At 40.5% G+C, this 21,388-nt stretch overlaps 1 protein-coding gene across 4 annotated transcripts in view; it reads right to left on the reverse strand.

Annotated features, from left to right (window-relative positions):
- Nucleotides 1-21,388, reverse strand: part of mrtfba (myocardin related transcription factor Ba) — a 242,721-nt gene that overhangs the window by 152,335 nt on the left and 68,998 nt on the right. For 3 of the 4 annotated variants that reach the window (XM_048552229.2, XM_048552228.2, XM_059654175.1), the window contains exon 3: nt 2,783-2,994. In XM_048552229.2, the coding sequence (XP_048408186.2) occupies nt 2,783-2,994 (212 nt within the window). Of the gene's footprint in view, nt 1-2,782; nt 2,995-16,667; nt 16,746-21,388 lie in introns of all 4 variants that reach the window. The other variant, XM_048552230.2, reaches the window with a different exon arrangement.

The following is a 21,388-nucleotide window of genomic DNA, read 5'->3' on the forward strand; positions in this document are numbered from 1 at the left end:
GAGAGAGAGAGAGGGCGCGCGCGAGAGAGAGAGAGGGGCGCGCGCGAGAGAGAGAGAGGGCGCGCGCGAGAGAGAGAGAGGGCGCGCGCGAGAGAGAGAGAGGGCGCGCGCGAGAGAGAGAGAGAGAGCGAGAGGGAGGGAGAGAGCGAGAGGGAGGGAGAGAGCGAGAGGGAGGGAGAGAGGGAGAGGGAGGGAGAGAGGGAGAGGGAGAGAGGGAGGGAGAGGGAGAGAGGGAGAGAGGGAGAGAGGGAGAGAGGGAGAGAGGGAGAGAGGGAGAGAGGGAGGGAGAGAGAGAGAGAGAGAGAGAGAGAGAGAGAGAGAGAGAGAGAGAGAGAGAGAGAGAGAGAGAGGGGCGCGAGAGAGAGAGGGCGCGCGCGAGAGAGAGAGAGAGAGGGCGCGCGCGAGAGATAGAGAGAGAGGGCGCGCGCGAGAGATAGAGAGAGAGGGCGCGCGCGAGAGATAGAGAGAGAGGGCGCGCGCGAGAGAGAGAGAGGGCGCGAGAGAGAGAGAGAGAGAGAGCGCGAGAGAGAGAGCGAGAGGGAGAGAGCGAGAGAGAGAGAGAGAGGGCGCGCAAGCGCGAGAGAGAGAGAGAGAGAGAGAGAGAGAGCGCGCGAGAGAGAGAGAGAGAGAGAGGGCGCGCGAGAGAGAGAGAGAGAGAGCGCGGAGAGAGAGAGAGAGAGCGAGAGAGAGAGGGAGAGAGCGAGAGAGCGAGAGAGAGAGAGCGCGAGAGGGAGAGAGAGAGCGAGAGGGAGGGAGAGAGCGAAAGAAAGCCATGAGTGTTGAGAGACCAATTCTGCCCCTAGTCTGTATTGCACTACAGACTTTACAACTACATTATCTCACTTTCTACGTTCAATTTTAGCAAATACATACAATCTTTAGACCTCCCTCTGTCCATTACTTCAAGAAAAAGTAGTACAACATGCACTGGTAGCTGCTAAGAATTGATGGTGTCACATATATCAAGAAAGGTAGCAAAAAAGTGTTTTATTGTCTATTACCACTTTCAGTTATAAAAATAATATAAAGGAATTACATGGAGTTCATCTCCTGTACAAGGAGTCTTCAAAAACAGCTCCAGGGCTTCTGCAAGGTGTCCCAGGCCTCTAGGAGTCCCTGTTCCAGGAACAGCAATGACAACCCTGCCAGGAGTCCACACTTCAGGCATACCACAACCAGGAGTCTCCACTCCAAACACTGTCACTGCTGCAGCCACCAAGAGACCCTGCTCTGGGCACCGTCACTACCACAGCTGAGCACCCACCAAATGCACACTTTGGACCTACCGCAGTCAAAAGATTTGGTATCTCAAAGTTCTCAGAGAAGGCAAGCAAATTATATGCACTGAGCTACAAAGCATTGCTGGTCTGAAGATAAGAAAGGGGCAAGGCAGCTTTGAGACAGTCAAAACTAGGTGCTATTTCTCTCAAAATGCAGTCACTGGTTGACTGGTTGCAATCCTGAAGCTGCATTGCTGTTCCTATTCCTCTTGCTATCCGCAGGCCTGGGGTTCACTCTAGCCTGGATTTCATTCCCAAAACAGCACCAACCTGCAGTGTAATGATATGGACATTGATAGGAATGTAGCTGCCATCTTAGTTCCTGGCAGCTGCATTTCTATCACTTTGCAGTGACATCGTACTACAGCCTTTTATAAATTAGATTTAGAATGAAAAGGTCCATCAATCAGGCTTTTTTAATAATCACAAAATCATTGACTTAAACCATTAATCTTAAATACCTAATGTTCAAATTTGTAGCACAATGGCCAGAAATTCACAAGGCTATGATCAGATGGAGTGGGAGTCCTACATTAAAACAACAATTCCTTATAGGAAATCTCAAACTGTGCATAAATGTAACATGAGTACTTAGGTGAAAATATGCTTTGATTCCCTTTGTGAGAGAACACTGGAGGGGTATATGAATCCACATTAAAAGAAACATTGCTTATTTCGAGAGGCTATGGCCTCTGGCCAGTAGAATTTTACACTTAATGACATGTATCATTGCAAATGCAAGGTTCATCAACGTCTGCATCTTCTTTTAACTTGGAATCACAGTACTGTAATATTATACATTATTTTAATGAAGTCATGCAATCTTCGCATTGATCTGCTCAAGGCACCTCACTTTACAATTGCATTATTAACTTGGCAGCAGAAATAATCACCAACAGTATATCAAGTTATAATTCCCAGATGTCATCAGAATTGGCAAAACTGAATATAAATGAACAAGATGTTTTTCTTAAAATACTGAATTAATTACAATCTCTCCAAATTAAACTGACTTAAACAAAATTCAAAACATGAAAATGTTAAATGATCTCCAAATCACAAATATGCAAATACTAGGAATAATTCAAATTCCATTTCTGCAAAATTATCAATACATCTAGAACTGGACAGAGTTCAAAAGAAAAATCGTATTGGAAGGATATTAACTAGCAAAACATTTTTTCCTTACCATGTCCAACATGATCTTTGATGGTACTAAAAACTTAAATACAAAGTGACTGGTGACGACACGGAGGTGGGGTTCAGTGGAACTAAAGCAACTTTGGTTAAAATTTCAATTCAGTTATTAACTATATGACATCAATGGCACAACAGATAGGAGTCCATCTGCTATGCTGACCATTGTAATAACAGTCACAGTCCTATAAAAGTTTCAAATCTTTCACCAGCTATTAACTTTACCTGACAATCTTAATGAAGCACTATCCTCCCTCTTCCAAACAAAGGCAACTGCAGTTAGATAGCTCTAATACAACACTCACCATTCTTCCTCTCATTCAAAGGTGGTAGGTGTGGATTTGGCTGTAGTGTCAGTTCTTGGAATTCGTGGGCAACCATTTCACTTCGAGGGCTTGGGGTTATTAGGCTCTGTAGCACTGAATCTTCCAATTCAGAAACTTGTATATGATCCATCACATTCAATAAGATAGTAGGAGCTGCCTGTTGTTCCATATTGACTTGTGCACAGATAACGCTGAGAGGGTGAGAGAAATTGGCGTGTTACTTCTCAAACTAAATTTTGTCAATTTTAAAAAGAAACAAATCAGCTGGACAAAGTTTAAAACTTATCTTGAGTCGAAACACTTACTTACCATAAACTTGGTCTCTTTTCAATTTAATCTTATAATAATAATAATATAATAAATAAATAATAATAATAATAATAATAATAATATTATACACTTAAAACTAAAGTTGATTTTTCTTTTAAAAGTCTGTTCCTTTCCATCAAATGGATATTTTCTCACAAAAGAACAATCTGTGCTATTGGCTCAAGATTCAGTTTTTATCCTTTATGGCCCAAACTAGATTCCAAAATAATCCTAAGACATATTGGCACTGGATATATAGTAAGTACATACATGGGAAGAAAGGAAGGTTGAAAGAACTTGCATTTATACAAAACCCATCAAATCCTCAGGACACACAAAATATAATCAATGAATGAATTGGGAAAATTTGGGAACTGGCTAAATAACCAGCAGCTCACATTTGGATTGATCCAGCTTGATCAATATGCAGAAATCACAATGTTGCAAAATGTGCTGTCTCATACAGCGATGAATACAAAAACAAAGGCTCAATACCAACGTAGCAAGAAATAAATCATTTTATATTTAAAAACTTAAAGAACTGAGGATGCTGTAAATCAGGAACAAAAACAAAATTGCTGGAAAAGTTCAGGTGTGGTAGCATCTGAGAAGGGAAAAAAGAGTTAATGTTTCAGGTCCAGTGCTGAGGAAGGGTCACTGGACCCAAAACGTTAACCCTGTTTTCATGGATGCTACCAGACCTGCTGAGCTTTTCCAGCAACTGAGGTTTTGTTCCTGCATTTTATAACTAAACTGACTTTCATAAACCAAATGGAAATCAATTGGCTTCTTATTCAAGCACACTTCAGTGTAAAGGGATCAAGAAATATTAATGAAACTCAAAAAAAAAGGGAATGGTGGTGGAGGGGATATATTGATGGGGGTAGAATAGATGGCCTAACTTTTAAAAAGCACAAATAGTTTAAAATTTATTGCTGAGATCTTTACAGATTATGTTGATGCTCATCTCACTGGCTACAACGGTTTGAAGCAATGACACATACAATAATGCAAAGAACAGAATTACAACTAAGTTACCACTTGCCCTAAACAGTCCAGCTAATGAAAGCCTATACGAACTGATTTATGCTATCACAGTTCCCATCACCAGTACAGCAAGCACAGTCTATTGGGATGAATCTTACATTTTTTGGCTAAGTTCAAGCTGTGTTGAATCATTTGAAGGGTTATTTTTTGCAAGGCTTGGTGAGTTCTCTCACCCTATCTTACTAAACCTGCTTCATTAATTAGACACGTTACCCATCTGGTGTCCATCGTGTCCAATTTCTGCCCCAACTTAGCAAATACCATTCCCAGATGAACTCAACTCAGTGGACATCCGTCAAAAGACTGGCACACCTGGGATGCGCTATCTTTAAAATGTTGCTGTGCACCAGCTCAGGTACAAACACCTCAGTGGGAAAATTAGATGGACAGATTGTGGGAGCACTGCTGGTTGAGACTTATTGGCACAGCAAGGTATAGATGCTGCAAAACAAGCAGGGAGGCACAAAGTGAGTGAGCACCAGGACAGCACGTTAACAGCTGAGATGTAGCCTTGTCAAAACCAGTGTCTGTGAACAAAGTGTGCCTGGTGCAACCTTTCAATGCCAGTTGCCAGCATGCCCTGTAATGCAAATTTGTGCTTGTACAGCACATTGCCAGTGCTTTGACAGACATTGCTGGATGCTTTATGGCAATACTTCTGGAGAAAAAGTGGTGTGGCTGGTGCCTGTGGATCACGGTCTGGGTTGTAATTTGGTCACAGTAAGCAGACAGCTGAATCCACAAGGTGTATGCTCTTGTTTCCATGTTAGTTTTCCCAACTTGTTTGAAGACTGCACACTAATTCAGTGAGTTGCACCATCAACAAGGCATTTAACAAGCAATATGCTCCCTTACTTAGCAACTTCCCATATGGTCAAGAGCAAGCAATGTACCAAATTGCTCCCAAAATCAAGATGGAGCTTGCTCAATTTCTCATCCAATTCTGACACGTAACTGGTCATAGTTCAGATTGCTCAGAGCCCTAAAAGGTTCTACAATATGATTAACTCAATATGAACAGCACACAATAAAAGCAGAAAGCATCAGATAAAAAACAGGCAAACAGTTAACATCACTAAGTATATATAAACTTCCTCTACAATTTATAATAATTTTATATTAAGACTTTTTAAAAACTGAATATATCATTTTGGAAGGCACGATGGCTCAGCGGTTAGCACTGCTGCCTCAACGCCAGCGCCCTGGGTTCGATTCCACCCTTAGGACGCTGTCTGTATGGAGTTTGTACATTCTCTCCGTATCAGCAGATGCTCCAGATTCCTCCCAAAGATGAGCCGGTTAGGTGGCTTGGCCATGCTAAATTTCCCAGTGTCCAAGGATACGCAGGCTAGGTGGATTAACTATGGGAAATGTAGGATTACGAGGACAGGGTATGTGGGTGGGATGCTCTTTGGATGGTCTGTGTGGGCTTGATGGATTGAATCGCCTACCTTCCACCTTGTCAGGATTCTACAATTTTGGCAAGGAAAGCTTTGTGCAGTTGCTCCACAACAATGTGGTGGCTACATTGTCCATCAATTCTGGCTGCGGTAGCATTCAGAACTTAATTCCAAACCCTAAAGCTCAAAAACCAAAATCAAGGCTGACAGTTAAGGGCAGCACTGAAAAAAAACATTGTACTGTCAAGAGTTACTGTCCTTCAGATAGGAATTCAAACCTGCTTTCTTAGACTTAAGATTTTGTGGCACTTTTTAAAAAGAGCAGGGGACACCCTTTGGTGTCTGTTTATCATTCAAACAACACTCTGGAAATAAGCTGTTGTTCATTTTTCACATGATTACTCTAGGACCTAGGATGCCAAAGAGATCCTATTTTACGAGTAACTACAGTTCAAAAGTACTTTAATGGTTGTAAACTCACCCAGTCAACATAAATAGACAGGTATGAATAAAATCAATCCTGAGACAGATTACTTACTTGTTTTGACAAGATAAACCTCACATTTGCTATTAATGAAAAACATGTTTGGGAGATTATGTGCAGGATAATCAGTGCATCAGCCTAGCTGGTTCACCACATACAGCATGCAATTAATCTGAACAAAGAACCACCAGGTATCTGCATAAATACACTAACAATAAAATTAGTAGCTAGAATACATATGTGCAAGTTTCATACTCCACTTAGGCCACTTTCTGGCAGTATAACTTTCAAAGAAGCAAAAACCCTATTCCAGGTAAAACACAAAACATCATAATGGTAGTCTTCTGAAAAAGCATATAGATTACCACCTTGTCCACAATATGACGGTAAAAATGAAGATGCGCTCTATAACAAGCTGAAACAACTGCCAGATTTAGTTTATGCTCAATAATTTGATTTGCTTGAATGAAATTTGCCTGATAAAAACATGTGACATGTATGTACAGTATTCATTACAGAATCCCTACAATGTGGAAGCAGGCCATTCAGCCCATCAAGTCCACGATGACCCTCTGATGGATATCCCATCCAGACCCACTCTATCCCTGTAACCCTGCATTTTCCATGGCTAATCCACTTAGCCCTTACATCCCTGGGTATTATAGGCAATCTAGCACAGCCAATATATGTAACCTGCACACCTCTGGACTGTGGGAGGAAACTGGAGCACCCGAAAGAAACCCACAGATCTGGGGAGAATGCGTAAACTCCATAAAACAGCTGCCTGAGGTTGGAATCGAACCTGGGTCCTGGAGCTGTGAGGCAGCAGTGCTAACCACTGAGCCACCATGCCACCCATGTTCTTAAATCTGATATAGACTTCTTGCCATGCTGGTCCAAAACCCAGAGAAACAACTCTTACAGGAGTTCTCAGAGGTGATAAAACAATGGTCCCAAAGCATTTTTTTTTGGTGAACCTCTTCTCAAATGGATTCTTAATCAGTATCTGCAGGCAAATTATAATATTGCATCATATTTATAATTTAAAAGTGCTGCACAAACAGTTTTTTTAATAATGCCTTTAAGAAAACAAGTATTTACCTAGGGATAATGAGGTGGGTATACTTGTTTCATTACAAAGATTGCCTATCCTTGGCAGGAGTGTGTAGTACAGGACCCGATAGAACATATAGCATAGAGAAAACATTAAGGGAGTAATGGAACAGGGGGAGTACTAGAAAAGCAGGAGCAAAGTGAGAATAGAGCAGAGTGAAAAAAGGCGCCCAGTGAAGTGCAGAACTCACAGCATGACTGTCAATGTAGATCAAATCCAAATCAGAGTCACAGAAACCAAGATTCATTTCTTGAGGAGAGAGTTAGTACTATTCAGTCTTACTGCTCCTTCTAGCCGAAAGTCAATTAATCAATCACTGAACTCGATATACATGCTTGTCTATTTACTAATGAAAAGAAGCATGGAGATGACACCTACACAGGGTAGCCATTAATTGATGCACAAATTTTCCCTACATCATTACTGCCCATCTGTACAATTGGGTGATCATTGCTGGCCCTTGGAAGGTCTCAATGGATCTCTAGGTTTCCACAGGACTAAGTTTCAAACTAATGTTCAGGAATCCTGTGGTTACTGTACAGACCACAAAGGAAGCCAATTCCCTTTATATTTTCTTTATTCACAGAATGTGGGTGTTGCTGGCCAGGCCAGTATGTATTGTTCATTCATCAGTTAAATGTCAACCACACTGCTACTGACTTGGAGTCACACGCAGACCAGGTAAGAACAGCAGACTTCCTTCCCTCAAAGACATATGAGCAACATTTTTTTTTAAACAATTGGAAGTGTTTACGTGATCGTCATTTGGCTGGATTTTTATTGAATTCAAACTTCATATGCATTCAAACCCATCTCCAGAACCTTAACCTGGGGTTAAGACAGATAGCAATGTAGGCAGGATCCTATTAGATTTTACACTGAAAAGTGGCCAGTGAATGCATGTAATACCATATTGCACCATGTTCCTAAAGTAAACATATAGCCTACAACACTTGAACAACGCAGCTCTTCAGGTGAGTAGTTAACAATACTTGGTGGGCACTGTAGCAGCAAATGTTCTCATCCAAATCTATATTTTGATTCTGTAATGCATTAATTATTTTCAAGCAGCATTAAAGAAAACATTTCTGTCAGTGAACAAGCAGGTTTTATTATTGGTTACTAGGCAGTATATTTTGGTTGTGAAGTGGTTCAGAGATAGAAACCTGTGGTCATAACAGGGCAATAGAGTAGAATTAGATTTTGAAAAAGGGCAAGGAGATGTCTGTGAGCACACTAAGGTTCTGTGGGATATGAGAGCATGGGTGTGTGCTGGGAGTGCATGTGCACAAGTGAGAAGCTTTGGGGAAACATGCGGTGGTGTTGTGCACAGGCAGATCTGTGGAGCTATGTCCACATGTGGGGTTGCACACACGAGGCTATTGTAAGGTTGTGCGGAGTAGCATGCGTGCTTGGTGGGGATATACACATACACTTGTGGTGCCATGCTGATGTTTTGATTCGTACTTGTGCGCTGGTTTAAGGACTCCAACAGATTGATTAAATTCCCAAACAAGAACTGTAAAATCACTGATGCAGTGCTGTATCACCTCAATGATAGCTTCACACACAATTACACTGGGTCTATCCTATACATGCGCAGAGATCAAAAGATTAATTTAAAGTTTGCACAATGTCACACCTTACCATTTACAAACCCAAAAATAAATTGCACGTACTCTAATAACATGCTTCACGACCTCAGGACATCCTAAAATGTCTTAATACCAACAAAATAGTTGACATGCAGCCACTGTTGTAATGTGGGAAGCACGGCAGACAATTACACAAGCAAGGTTTCACAAACAGCAACGACCAGACAACCTGTTTTGGTTGTGGTAGTTGAGGATGAACTTTTGTCAGGATATTGGGAAAACTTCCCCACTATTCTGAAGATGGGTTCCTTCACGTACACTCAAGAGGACACACACAGTTGTTTAAAATTTCAACCAAAACATGTACTCCCAATAGATTTGAGCTTTCCCTCTCTCAAATGTGGCACTAAGTGTGCCAATCTAGATTTAGTTTTTAAATGCCAGGAACAGGACTCAAGTCCTTGATCTTCTATTTAAGTAAGCTACAGCTTAAATGTGAACTCTTCAGGGTTCGAGGAAAACAGATACCGAGGAAGTATCTCTCCCAACAGCTTTGAAACTGCTTGAGGAATAAATAAGTTACAGTTTAGCACATGAAGTAACGACATAATACAACAGTATCCAGAGTGTCAAATTCAATTGTTTTTATCTGAGGGGTCATGAGTGGAGCACACAGTGAATGATAAAGCGACACTAATACAACAGGAATTGCTTGATGCTGGCTAGAACAACATAGTCAAGCTTACGATCAATGAATGTTGCTGTCAGTGATTCAAGTGAAAAGTATTTCACTGTCCAATATCAACTGTTTTTAAAACTCTGTGCAAAAAGAAAAATAAAAAGAAATAAGAATTTAAGTAGTTATTCAAACTCTTCCTTCATTTAATTGCTGTTTCAGAAGTGTAAAACCAGTCAGTACCTTAATGCACCACATAAAGTGGACAATGGAAGCATTTCCAACTTAGATCACTCCTTTTAGTCAGGGAGGAAACAGTTAGGAAAGCCTTCTCATTCCCACTCTTGGAATACTGCCACATTGCCTACCAAACTTGGAAAACCGTCCACTTATTTGACGTCAATAGTAGGTCATTTGGTGCTTTCACAGGCTGCATGCACTTAGTTTACAGAAATAACTCTGCATAGAGTTTGAGACACACAGCAGGCCAAGAAGCATCATAAGAGCAGGAAGGCTGCCTTTTTCCGAAGGGTCCAGGCCCGAAACGCCAGCTTTCCTGCTCGGCCTGCTGTGTTCATCGAGCTCTACACCTTGTTATCTCTGATATATACTGAGTTACCTTCTTAGCCACGACAGCAGCTGAGAGACTAAGTATGGCCTCAGCATCTGTGTGTTAGAAAAGAAGGGGGGAAAAAAAAAGTTCTGATTGGTTGTTATATGCTCCAAAGTAAACTGTTTCACAACACATATCTGGACTTGGGCATGAAAAAGGTCATTTTGGCCACTTTTATATGTAGAAGAAAACCTGGGTAAATGCCACCTTCAACTGCAGAGGGAAGAAAACCAGAACAAGGAGGAGAATGAGAAATTTAAAAACAAAAATGAGCAAGGAATTTCATGGTATCTAATTGACAAAACTGCAACAAAATTGCCCCAACTTTCCAGACTAGCCCCATAGCCACAAGAGTGAAAATGCTATAACAATGTTAATTGTGCTGCATACTTCTATTTTAATTGAAAAAAAGAGAGAAATGGCTGGTTTATTGCAAGCATGGCAACATAAAAATCAAAACAATTCAAAACTAAATACTTGGGGCACCACTCTGCCACCAGATGTGCAACCAGCAGTCTTTTCCCTGTTGTTGCCCTAAATCCCAAAATTGGGCTCACTTAGGTGGGTGCCAAGACAATTTCCAACATCAATCTCTGACTGCAACTGTTACCCAGGAGCATTGCCCAGGTGTTGTACGTTGAAGTGGATTCCAAACCAGCATTTTTTAAAAAAAAACTTTCAATTTGAAGTTTCTACTTTCTTAACAGCAAATCACTCAATCTGCAATCAATCGCCTTTAGCAAAATACCTTCTGAACTATTTTGGCCCCGTTCCCACCAGGATCTGATCCAAGCACAAAAATACTTAAACTTCCAAATGAACCATTTGCTGGCAGAACCGGCATGATTTCCTAATTTTGCATCAGAAGAGCCAGGGCTGGTGGAATGGTGCTGCATACATAGAACATTACAGCCCAGTACAGGCCTTTCAGCCCTCGATGTTGCGCCAATCCGTGAAACCAATCTGAAGCCCATGTAACCTACACTATTCCATCATCCATGTGTTTATCCAACGACCATTTAAATGCCCTTAAAGTTGGCGAGTCTACAACTATTGCAGGCAGGGCTTTCCACACCCTCACTACTCTGAGTAAAGAACTCAGACTTCTGCCCTATATCTATCACCTGTCAATGTGAGCATGCAAAGGATTGGCTCCCATTCCTTGAATCATTTTGGGATATAGAAATGAGGTGCATGGATTCAGCAGAACCCCTCACAAAGTCATTTTTGTTAGCTTTTAATTACATTCATTTAATAGTTTTTGGCACATCCTTTTCTGGAAATGAAACAAAAACAAATGTTGTACAATTACTACAGTTCTTTACTTAGCCAACCAACCTGCAGTGCTACTTTTAAATTTCATCTGTTTCTCCTAAAGGAATTTCATACCAATTACGATACAGTTAACTTCTATGTATCTCAGAGACAATTTAAAATCCCTCAAAGCAACCCTGGAGTACTAAAATTACACACATCAAAAGCATAAGCAAACAAGCTGTTTCATTGCAACTAAGAAAACGGATCTGCAGGATACAGCTCAACTTTCCAGCCTCCAAGCTTTTTCCCTTCAAAATATTTCCAGACAACATTGTTCTTGAACAGTCATGACCCAATAAGGCATGCAAGATATTCACAAATCAGTTCACAGGTCATTTAACAAGAACAGTAATTCTTTCTTGAAATATGCCTCATCAAGCTGGATTTTTCTGGCCATTACCCTGTACAGTTGTGTCCTTCTGTTCTTGCCTAGGGTCAAGGATGATGTTCATATTATCATAAAGCTTTTGTATTGAAGCCACTAATGTTCTGCTCAGTAAAGTTTCTATATCACCTGTAGCAGCTATTGTTTTCAACTTCTCTGAAACAGACAGGCTAATAATCATGCTAATATAATCTACTATATATTTACAATGTCAAGTTCACACATTATGTGGATTAAAGGGTTCATCACAATCACATTATGGAGCAAGACAACCATTCAGTGGCAGTAGCACTTGTTGTTAATTGGTGAGAGGTTGCAGAGCTCTGAAAAGCAGAGGGGTCTGGATGGCAAGTCGATGAATTCTGGAAGGTTAGTATGCAGGTACACCAAGTAATCAGGATAGCCAATAGAATGTTTTATTGTGATGGGAATCCAATGCAAGAGTACAAAGGTTATGTGACAGTTATACATAGCATTGGTAAGACCACATCTGGAGTATTGTGTACAGTGCTGGCTACTGCAGCTACTGAAAGATATTAATGCATTGGGCAGTTCAGAGAAAGTTTACTCAATTAATAGCCCGAAAGAGCAGATTTTCTTTTGAGAAAAGACTAGACAAGCCGGTGCTGCATCCTCTAGAGTTTAGGAGAGTCAGAGGTGGCTTAATTGAAATGTTCAAGATCCTGAAGGTACTTAACTAGATGGATGTTAAGGAGATGTTTCCTCTTGGAGAATGGAGAACTAGGGGGTCATTATTTAAAAATAAAGGGTCACCCATTTGAAACAGTAATGAGGAAATATTCTTCTCTCAGAGGGTTGAGCACCTTCCTTCAAAGGCAATGGATACAGAATTTTTAATTGTTTACAAGGCAGTGGTTGATAGGTTATCAAGGATATGTAGGAACGTAGAGTTGAGGTTAAAATCAGATCAACCATGACCCTAGTGACTGGTGGAGCAGTCTCTAAAGGCTGAATAGCTACTCTAGTTCCTTATTCACTACCTTGTACATTATTTTCAATTAACTAAATATCAATTTATAAAATGGTTATTACAAAAGAAATATTATCTCAAGTCCTTAAAGAACTCCTGTCAGGGAACGGTATACTCAAACATTAATTGAAGGTTTACTTTATTGCTACAGCCAACTGTGCATGAACTATGGACTGGGCGATACGTTGGTTGGACTTCTGTAGCATTAAGGAAATATAAATAGATATGAATGAGGCTTTATGAGGTCCTCACATAACTTGAGAAGGCAGATTGCTGCTGTGTTTTCCATATATCACAAAAGGAGCAATAATTTAATTAAAATGGCAATTCCATAAACAAATCTGCTAAAGTGAGCATAGCTAAAATACTTATGGCCCAGACAGAGATAATGCTTAATGTATCATTAAAAAGGACTAGAACATAGAAAGTTGAACATTTCTTTAAAAGGCCTTAATCTTCATTAGAGCAAAATTACCCTCATAAAAAGAACAATAAACATTGAACAGAGTAAAGGGGAATGTGTACATTTTAGATTATTAAATCTCATCATATAATAGAGACACTAAAATAATGCAAAAAACAAACTAGACACCAGACATCGAAGAAAACTAAGCCATTAGAAAAAAAAATCAAATTTTAATATTAATGGACATTTGTGTTACAGAATTCTGTTGATGTCACAGTAAGAGTTAAGTGTAGCTCTAGTAGTTGCCTTTGAAAATCATTTAAAACATTGGTTTATAGTTTGTGGGAATAGCAGAAACTGTATTTGATGGTTACAATTAGGTAAATTTTTATTGGAATCTGGAAATGAGAAACAGTCTTCCCAAATTTATTAGTAGTTCACATTGCCAAAGTTTCTGCCCACTATCAGACATATCTATTATACAGGAGAAACAGAATAGCATTTACTTGCAAAAAAGCAATACAATTACAAGTGAATAGTATACTATGGTCATCCTATTTGTATGCAAACATACTCATATGTATAATTTTAAAGGCACTACTCAAGACCTCTCAACAGTCGAGTGGCTAAAGTCACTATTAAGTATGGTATAAGCTATAAGGTTTAAGTAATTGCAGTTATGAATGGCATTGGAAGATTTCAATTCTTTTTAGCATAGATTGGTGTGTCTAGCTTGGTGGTGGAGGGAATCCTGATGGATAGGATTTATACATATTTGGACAGGTAAGGACAAATGAGGGATAGTCAACGTCGCTTTGTGCATGAGAAACTCTCACTAGAGTTTTTTGAAGAAGTAACAGTGGATTGACAAGGGCAGAGTAGTGGACATGATCCATATGGACTTCAGTAAAGCATTTGACAAGGCTCCTCATGATAGACTGGTTAGCAAGGTTAGGTCACACGGAGTACAGGGTAAAGCAGCTATGTGGACACAGAACTGGCTTAAAGGTAGAAGACAGAGGGTGGTGGTAGAGGGTTGCTTTTCAGACTGGAGGCCTGTGACCAGCAGTGTGCCAGTGTTTATTGGAGCTAGGACCACTGCTTTAATAGGATCAATAGGATCTTTATCAGATGGGTTAGTAGGCCAAGAAGTAGCAGATAGAGTCTAATGTAGATAAATGTGAGGTGCTGTATTTTGGAAAGGCCAATCTGTACAGGACTTATACACTTAATGGCAAGGCCCTGGGGAGTGTTGCTGAACAAAGATTCACACGTCCTTGAAAGTGGAGTCACAGGTAGATAGGATAGTGAAGGCATTTAGTATGCTTATCTTCATTAGTCAGTGCATTGAGTATAGGACTTGGGATGTCAAGTTGCTGCTTTACAGGACATTGGTTAGGCTACTTTTGGAATACTGCATGCAATTCTGGTTCCTGTGCTATGGGAAGGATGTTGCGAAACTTGAAAGGGCTCAAAAAAGATTTGCAAGCATGTTGCCGGGGTTAGAGGGTTTCAGCTACAGGGAGAAGCTGAATAGGCTGGGCTATTTCCCCAGGTGCATCAAGAGGCTGAGGTGTGACCTTATAGAGGTTTAGAAGATTGAGGGGGACTTGGATAGGATAAATAGACAGGGTCTTTTTACCAGGGTGTGGGGAGGCCAAAACTTGACAGCATAGGTTTAAGGAGAGAGGGTAAAGATTTAAAAGGGACCTATGGGGAAACTGTTCCATGCAGAGGGTGTTGAATATATGGAAGTGGTGGATGGAGGCTGATACAATCACAATTGTTATAAGGCAACTGGAAGTGTACTTGAATATGAAGGGTTGAGAAAATAGACCAAATGCTGGTAAATGGGGCTAGATTTATTTAGGATATCTGGTCAGAAATGGGCAAGTTGGATCTCAGGGTCTGTTTCCTTGCTGTAGACTTCTGACTATATTCCATTGCACTCTCCTTGTCCTCTTGACAAGTCCTCCCATGAGTACCTGTCTGTAGCCATGTATACTGTATATAGTAGGTTGTTTAATATTATTCAAGTGTATTAAAACAAGGTCTCATTATTACCTTGGTTTCAAGCTTCTTCAGTAAAGTTTGGACAACGATCCTGTAAAAATCTAATGTATATTTACCCTATTTGAGGGCAAAAAACTAACATTTAGGATACAACATTTCAGGGAAAAAAACCAAAATCTTTTCAATTTTAATTGTCTTTCCTAAAAAAATGTTTATTTTTGAGAGAGCTACTTTTCAACAGCATTTCAGGAACAAATAGGTCAGGTCAAGAAATAATTTACCTGCAACTAACACAAGCGAAAAATGATTGAAGCAGCTGAGTTGGTGGCATATCTTATTTGATCTGACTTTTTATTTTATGATAATGGGCAGCACGTGAAAGTGCAAAGCCACTCATTAAATAATTGACCAAAAAGATAAATTTTGTTTGCAGTAATAAAAACAGCACGTCTTTATTCACTCATTCCACTTGCTGCTACAGGTGCATTGTTTATGCTTTTCCGGTTGAAGCAGTCTAAATTCCTTTCCCTGTGTCACACATGTTTACATCTTTGAAATATTGTCAATGAGATAGGAAACAGTTCCCTTTGATGGGACTGCAATATGATTATTATCTTAACTTGAAGAGCCTGCAGGCTTGGTAAATGTGTACACAGGTGAAACACAATTGAGGGGCTTCCACTTTGTTGCTGACAGGCAAAATCATTGGCACTGTAAAATTCAGCAATTTCTGGGACCTGTACCATTAAAAAGGACTTAAATAATCCTGTTAATCTGAGTATTTGTTTCAGAAATTGATTTTTTTTTAGAAAGGGAGTCGGGCTTCAGAGTTAACAGATATTGAAAAGTGAAGAGTTGTGATTGATACAGTGCATGGTTGGACCACGCAACACTGAATTACAATAGGAAAATTCAAATGTCAAAGTGATTAGACATTATTTCAGGGTAGAGGGAGTGCTGAGTTCCATGAATATAGCTATATTCATATTTGCCCTGTTGATGTTATTTGTGTGGTTAATAATTCAGGGTGAGTTTCCACGCTATCCTAGAACAAGCACTAAAGCATCATTAGTGATTTTGGAACACTCCAGGATCTTGCTCAATGATCAAAAAATGGGTGGAATCCAAAGCCTGTGATTTACAGCAGCAAGTTATTTCAGTAAAGCTAAATGTTGACAGTTACTGACTGGCAAAGTAGTCTTTGTGGATATTTAAATAAGAATCAGTGAAGGGAAATAAGACACTATTCCTGTTTGGGAAAACTGTCCATGAACCAAAAAGAATCAATTTCCTGATGTGAATAAATCTTTATTTTGTACATGCTGATTTTATAACAGCTTTGCTGAAAAGCAATCTAACGCCTGAACAGAGATTTGACAGGTTTTTTTTTAAAAGTATGATCCCTTTCCAAGGCAGGAAACAAAAATACAAGTTGGAAATGGTACACAGTAGTTTAAGTTGCAGCGCATGCTCTCTAATGTCAATAAACTAGAAATCCAGAATTAGACACTTACCAATTTAATAACTAATATTTGCTATTTCCAACACGTTTTCCTCTTGGATCAGATATCTGATCAGTAATCCAACTGTACCTAGAACCAAAACATATTCTATCAAAAAATTTGTACAGTGTCTTCAAAGTATGGAATTAGAACTGTTTTTGCTAATGAGAAACACAAATCAAGTGCACCCCCAATTCAGCATTACAACATCCTGCTGGAAAGTCCAGCACCCAAATTCAGGATTAAACATGGTCACAGGCAGCAGTATTTGGCGGAACTAGGAGCTGTAACCACAGTCAGGAATGGCAGATGTGCCTATTGGAATACATTACTGAGCTTACAAGCCCATTTAAGCAGGTTAGCTCCATCTGCACAAACTATTGCAAATTGGAAAATTCAGCCCTCAAATCAAAGCTCTCCAGAAACAGGGGCATGAAATACACAGGAAAAGCATTGTTAATGCATTTACAAAATGAGACTTTATGGACAGACTTAGCATTTGTTTTCTGAATTCATTTTGAGGTTATTTTGTCATCTGCACTGAACAGTGTTTGAGGGTAAGTAAATAAATATTTAAAGCAAAAAGGAATAATTTATTGTAATGCAGCCAGTGATGATAACAATCAAATATTTTTGTACAGTTAGAAAGTAGAATTCACCATGAAGCAACTAGCCCACAGTAAACATTTGCAATTTTTCACAATATATATCTCTTCATGGATAAACTTAAAGGAAAGTTTCAAGTTCATGTCAAAAGAAGTGAGAAAAATATAGACTTTGAGGTTGGTTGGCTCGCTGAGCTGGTTTATTGTTCCACAGATGTTTCGTTTGCATGCTGGACAACATCTTCAGTGCAGCCTCCAATGAAGTGATGTGTTTTCCTGCTTGGTTTTTAAACTCTCGTCAATTGAGGTGGATTGCCTCACTTCTGGTTTTTCTTCATAGTAGAATGTACATGGGGTCGAGTTCAATGTGTTTATTAATAGCATGCCTCGTGAAGTGCCATGCTTCTAGGAATTCTCATACCTGTCTCTGCCTAGCCTGTCCCAGTCGAAGTGGTGGTTCTCCTTGTCCATGCGGATTGAGATGAATGAGTATTGGTAGTGTCTTTTTGTAGCCATTTGGAGTTCATGTACTCTCATTGTTAGTTTCCTTCCTGTTTGTCCGAGGTAGTGTTTCTCACAGTCTCTGCAGGGGATCTTGTCGATGACATCGGTCCTGTCCAAGGCAGGGAGTGGTCTTTAGTTCGGGTGAGCAGTCGTTGTGGTCTTGTGCCACTCTGATACCCAGCGGTCGTAGGAATCTTGTGGTGAGTTCTCACGTGTTCCTGATGTAGTGTAGTGTGATGAGCGTGTCGGGGCATGCAGTATCTTTCTGACGACTGTGTAGGCATCGTCTGAGCCAGTTCTTTTGATATCCATTATCCTTGAAAACGTGGACGAGGTATTCTTCTTCCTCTTGGTGCAATTCCATGTTGTTGCTCTTTTAAAGCAGTCCTCACACGCTGCTGTGTGCGCGCGCTGGGATGGTTAATGTTGAAGTTCGGTACCTGGTCCATGTGTGTGGCTTTTCAGCGTACTTTTGTTTGCAGGTCCCCATTTGTCTCACACTCTCCCATGACGTCCAGGTATGGAAGCTGTTTGTTCTTCTCCTCCTCCCCCCTGGTGAATCTTATTCCGATGAGGGCATTGTTTATACGTTTGTGTGTCGTTTCTAATTTAGTCCATTTAATGATGACAAAGGTGTCATCCACATAGCGTATCCGTAGTTTTGGTTGGATTTGCGGATGGGCATTCCTTTCTAGCCTTTGCATCACTGCGTCTGCTAGGAGTCTGGAGATAGTTGATCCCATGTGTGTCCCATTGATTTGCTCATATGTTTGGCCGTTGAAGGTGAAGTGGGTGGTGAAGCAGAGGTCCAATAGTTTGAGCACATTGTCCTTGGAGATAGTTAAACTGAGTCATGCTCTTGTTCCAGTAGTGTTGCTATTGTTTCCTTTGCTAGTGGTATGTCTATTGATGTGACTAGGGCAGTGACATCCAACAATATCATGGTCTCTTCGTCCTCTATTTTTAAGTTTTTGATGAAGTTGAGGAATTCTTGGGCTGAGTGGATAGAGTGCCGACTAGGTGCCCGAGTCTCCTTTGTTTTTCTCTGGCTAATCTGTGCGATGGAGTGCCTGGTAGGGAAACTTCCAACTTATGCACTTTAGGGAGGCTGTAGAATTGGGGTGTGTTGGTTCCTTCGGGTTTCATTCTTAAGAAGTCTGCTTTGTTGATCTGTCCTGTTTAAATCTTTGTAGCAAGTAAACGATTTTGTTGCTTAGTTGCGGTGTTGGGTCAGTTTGCAGTGGCCAGTGTGTGTTCTCATCAGCGAGCAGTGCTTGTGCTTTGGAGATGTAGTCCCTTTTATTCAGTATCACAGTCATGCGCCCTTTGTCTGCAGGTAGTATTGTGATGTTCTTGTCCTTCTTTAATCCGTCCAGGGCTTGTCTTTCCCGTGTGTTGAGGGTGTTGAGTTCGCTCCTTCTGGTTAGTGTCGGGATTATTGTATGTCTTATAGTTCATGGGTAAACTTGGAGAAATGTTTCAAGTTCATGTCGAAAGTAGTGAGAAAAATGTAGACTTTGAGGTTGGTTGGCTTCCAGCGTGGCTAGGAATTCTGTTTAGTTGGTGTCTTTGTAGTTGTCGTTCAGTCCTCGGGTAAGAACGGCATTTTCTGTGTCTATCGCCTTCCTGTCGTAGAAGTTTCTTATCCACTTGCCTGTACTGTTGACATCGTTTTTGTGGATAAGTGTGGCTAGCTTGTCTTGCACAGTCTGTCTTTTCTTGGTTCTTGTGGTCTGTCAGCTGATGTTAATGGCTCGCTCCACATCAGTTGTCCAGTCTTGATTGGTAGCTTCCAGGAGTAACGGTTTTTGGCGTGTAACTTCTCGTTTGTGGAGCTGGTTGTATGCGTTGTTTATCATTACCCTTATCTTGCAGCTGTTTTGTTCTGCTGTTTTCCGGGCTTGTGGGTTTTTGGTGGGTGGTTTGTACTTCACACCGCTTCCAATGCCTTACTACCCACTTCACTTTCAATAGGCAACATGTGAGCAAATCAACGGCACACCCATGGGATCACTCATGTCCGGACTCATAGCGGAAACACTGATGCAAAGACTACAAAGGATTGCCCTTCCGCAAATCCAATCAAAACTGTGGATACAGTATGTAGACGACACCTTTGTTATAATTAAACGGACCAAATTAGAGGAGGACAGATGAACTTACGAACAACACCCTCACCAGAATAAAATTCAGAGAGAAGGACAAACAACTTCCATTCCTGGATGACATGGTAGAGTGCAAGACAAATGGGGAACTGCAAAAGAAGGTACTCCAGAAAGCGCTACACACAGACCAGGTACGGAACTTCAATAGTAACCATCACAGTGCAGAAACAAAGCTGCGTGCGAGCACTATTTAAGAGGACAACAACACACTGTAGCAACATGGAACTACACCAAGAGGGAGAAGAATACCTCACACATTTAAGGATAATGGATATCAAAGGAACAGGGTCAGAAGATACCTACACATACATCAGAAAGATACTACAAACCCTGACACAATCACACTACCCTATATCAGGAACACGTCAGAACTCACCACAAGACTCCTGTGTCTGCTGGGCATCAGAGTGGCATGCAAACTTACAACAACTGCTCACCTGAACTAAAGACACGCTCCCTGCCTTGGACAGGACCGATATCATCAACAAGATCCCCTACAGAGACTGCAAGAAACACTACCTCGGACAAACAGGAAGGAAACTAACAAGAGGACATGAACACCAACTGGTTACAAAAAGACATTACCAATACTCATTCATCTCAATCCACATGGACAAGGAGAACCATCACTTCGACTGGGACAACACCTAGATCCTGGGACAAGCTAGGCAGAGACAGACACGAGAATTCATAGAAGCATGGCACTCCACGAGGCATGCTATTAACAAACACATTGAACTCGACCCCATATACATTCTACTACAAAGGAAAACCAGAAGTGAGGCGGCAATCCATCTCAACGGACCCCAGAGTTTAAAAACCAGGCAGGAAAACACATCAATGCTTCATCGGAGGCTGCACTGAGGATGTTGCCAAGTACGGTAACAAAACGTCTGCAAAACAAGAAATCAGCTCAGTGAGCCAACCAACCTCAACACCCACAACCCGAGCTCCAAATCTACTCCAATTCCTTAAATGTAGACTTTGGTCACCACCTGTTGTTATTCTCATTCACTTGATTATCAGAATAGTTCAAAAGGTAGCATTTTCACAGAGCTGAGATATTTGGGGCATCCACAAAACAAGCAGAACAAAAAAATCCAGCTTTAATTTTTTCAGATTAAATTTAAAGGTGAAGTAGTAATTTGTTTTTCTTACATCCTAACCACCATTTCATTACTAACCTGGCAACAGCATACATCTAGTAAACTTGTCAATTTCATATACCATAGTTTAAGTGAAAAGTTTGATAACTTGCAGTATTTGCAAGATAATAAAAAAAGAGTCACAGCCATTGAGGAGGATGATATTCCAATAAAGAATATTTATCTACTCAAGGTATACATTTATAGCCATAAGATGGTAAAATTGCTTAACACTTCCCTTGTTGAAAGTAGTTAAAACAGCCGAACTTTATGCACTTCTAGTTGTAAAAGAAACTCAGGGCTCAGAAGTGTGC

The sequence above is a fragment of the Stegostoma tigrinum genome, chromosome 23, assembly GCF_030684315.1.
Source record: "Stegostoma tigrinum isolate sSteTig4 chromosome 23, sSteTig4.hap1, whole genome shotgun sequence".
In the NCBI taxonomy this organism is placed as follows: domain Eukaryota; kingdom Metazoa; phylum Chordata; class Chondrichthyes; order Orectolobiformes; family Stegostomatidae; genus Stegostoma; species Stegostoma tigrinum.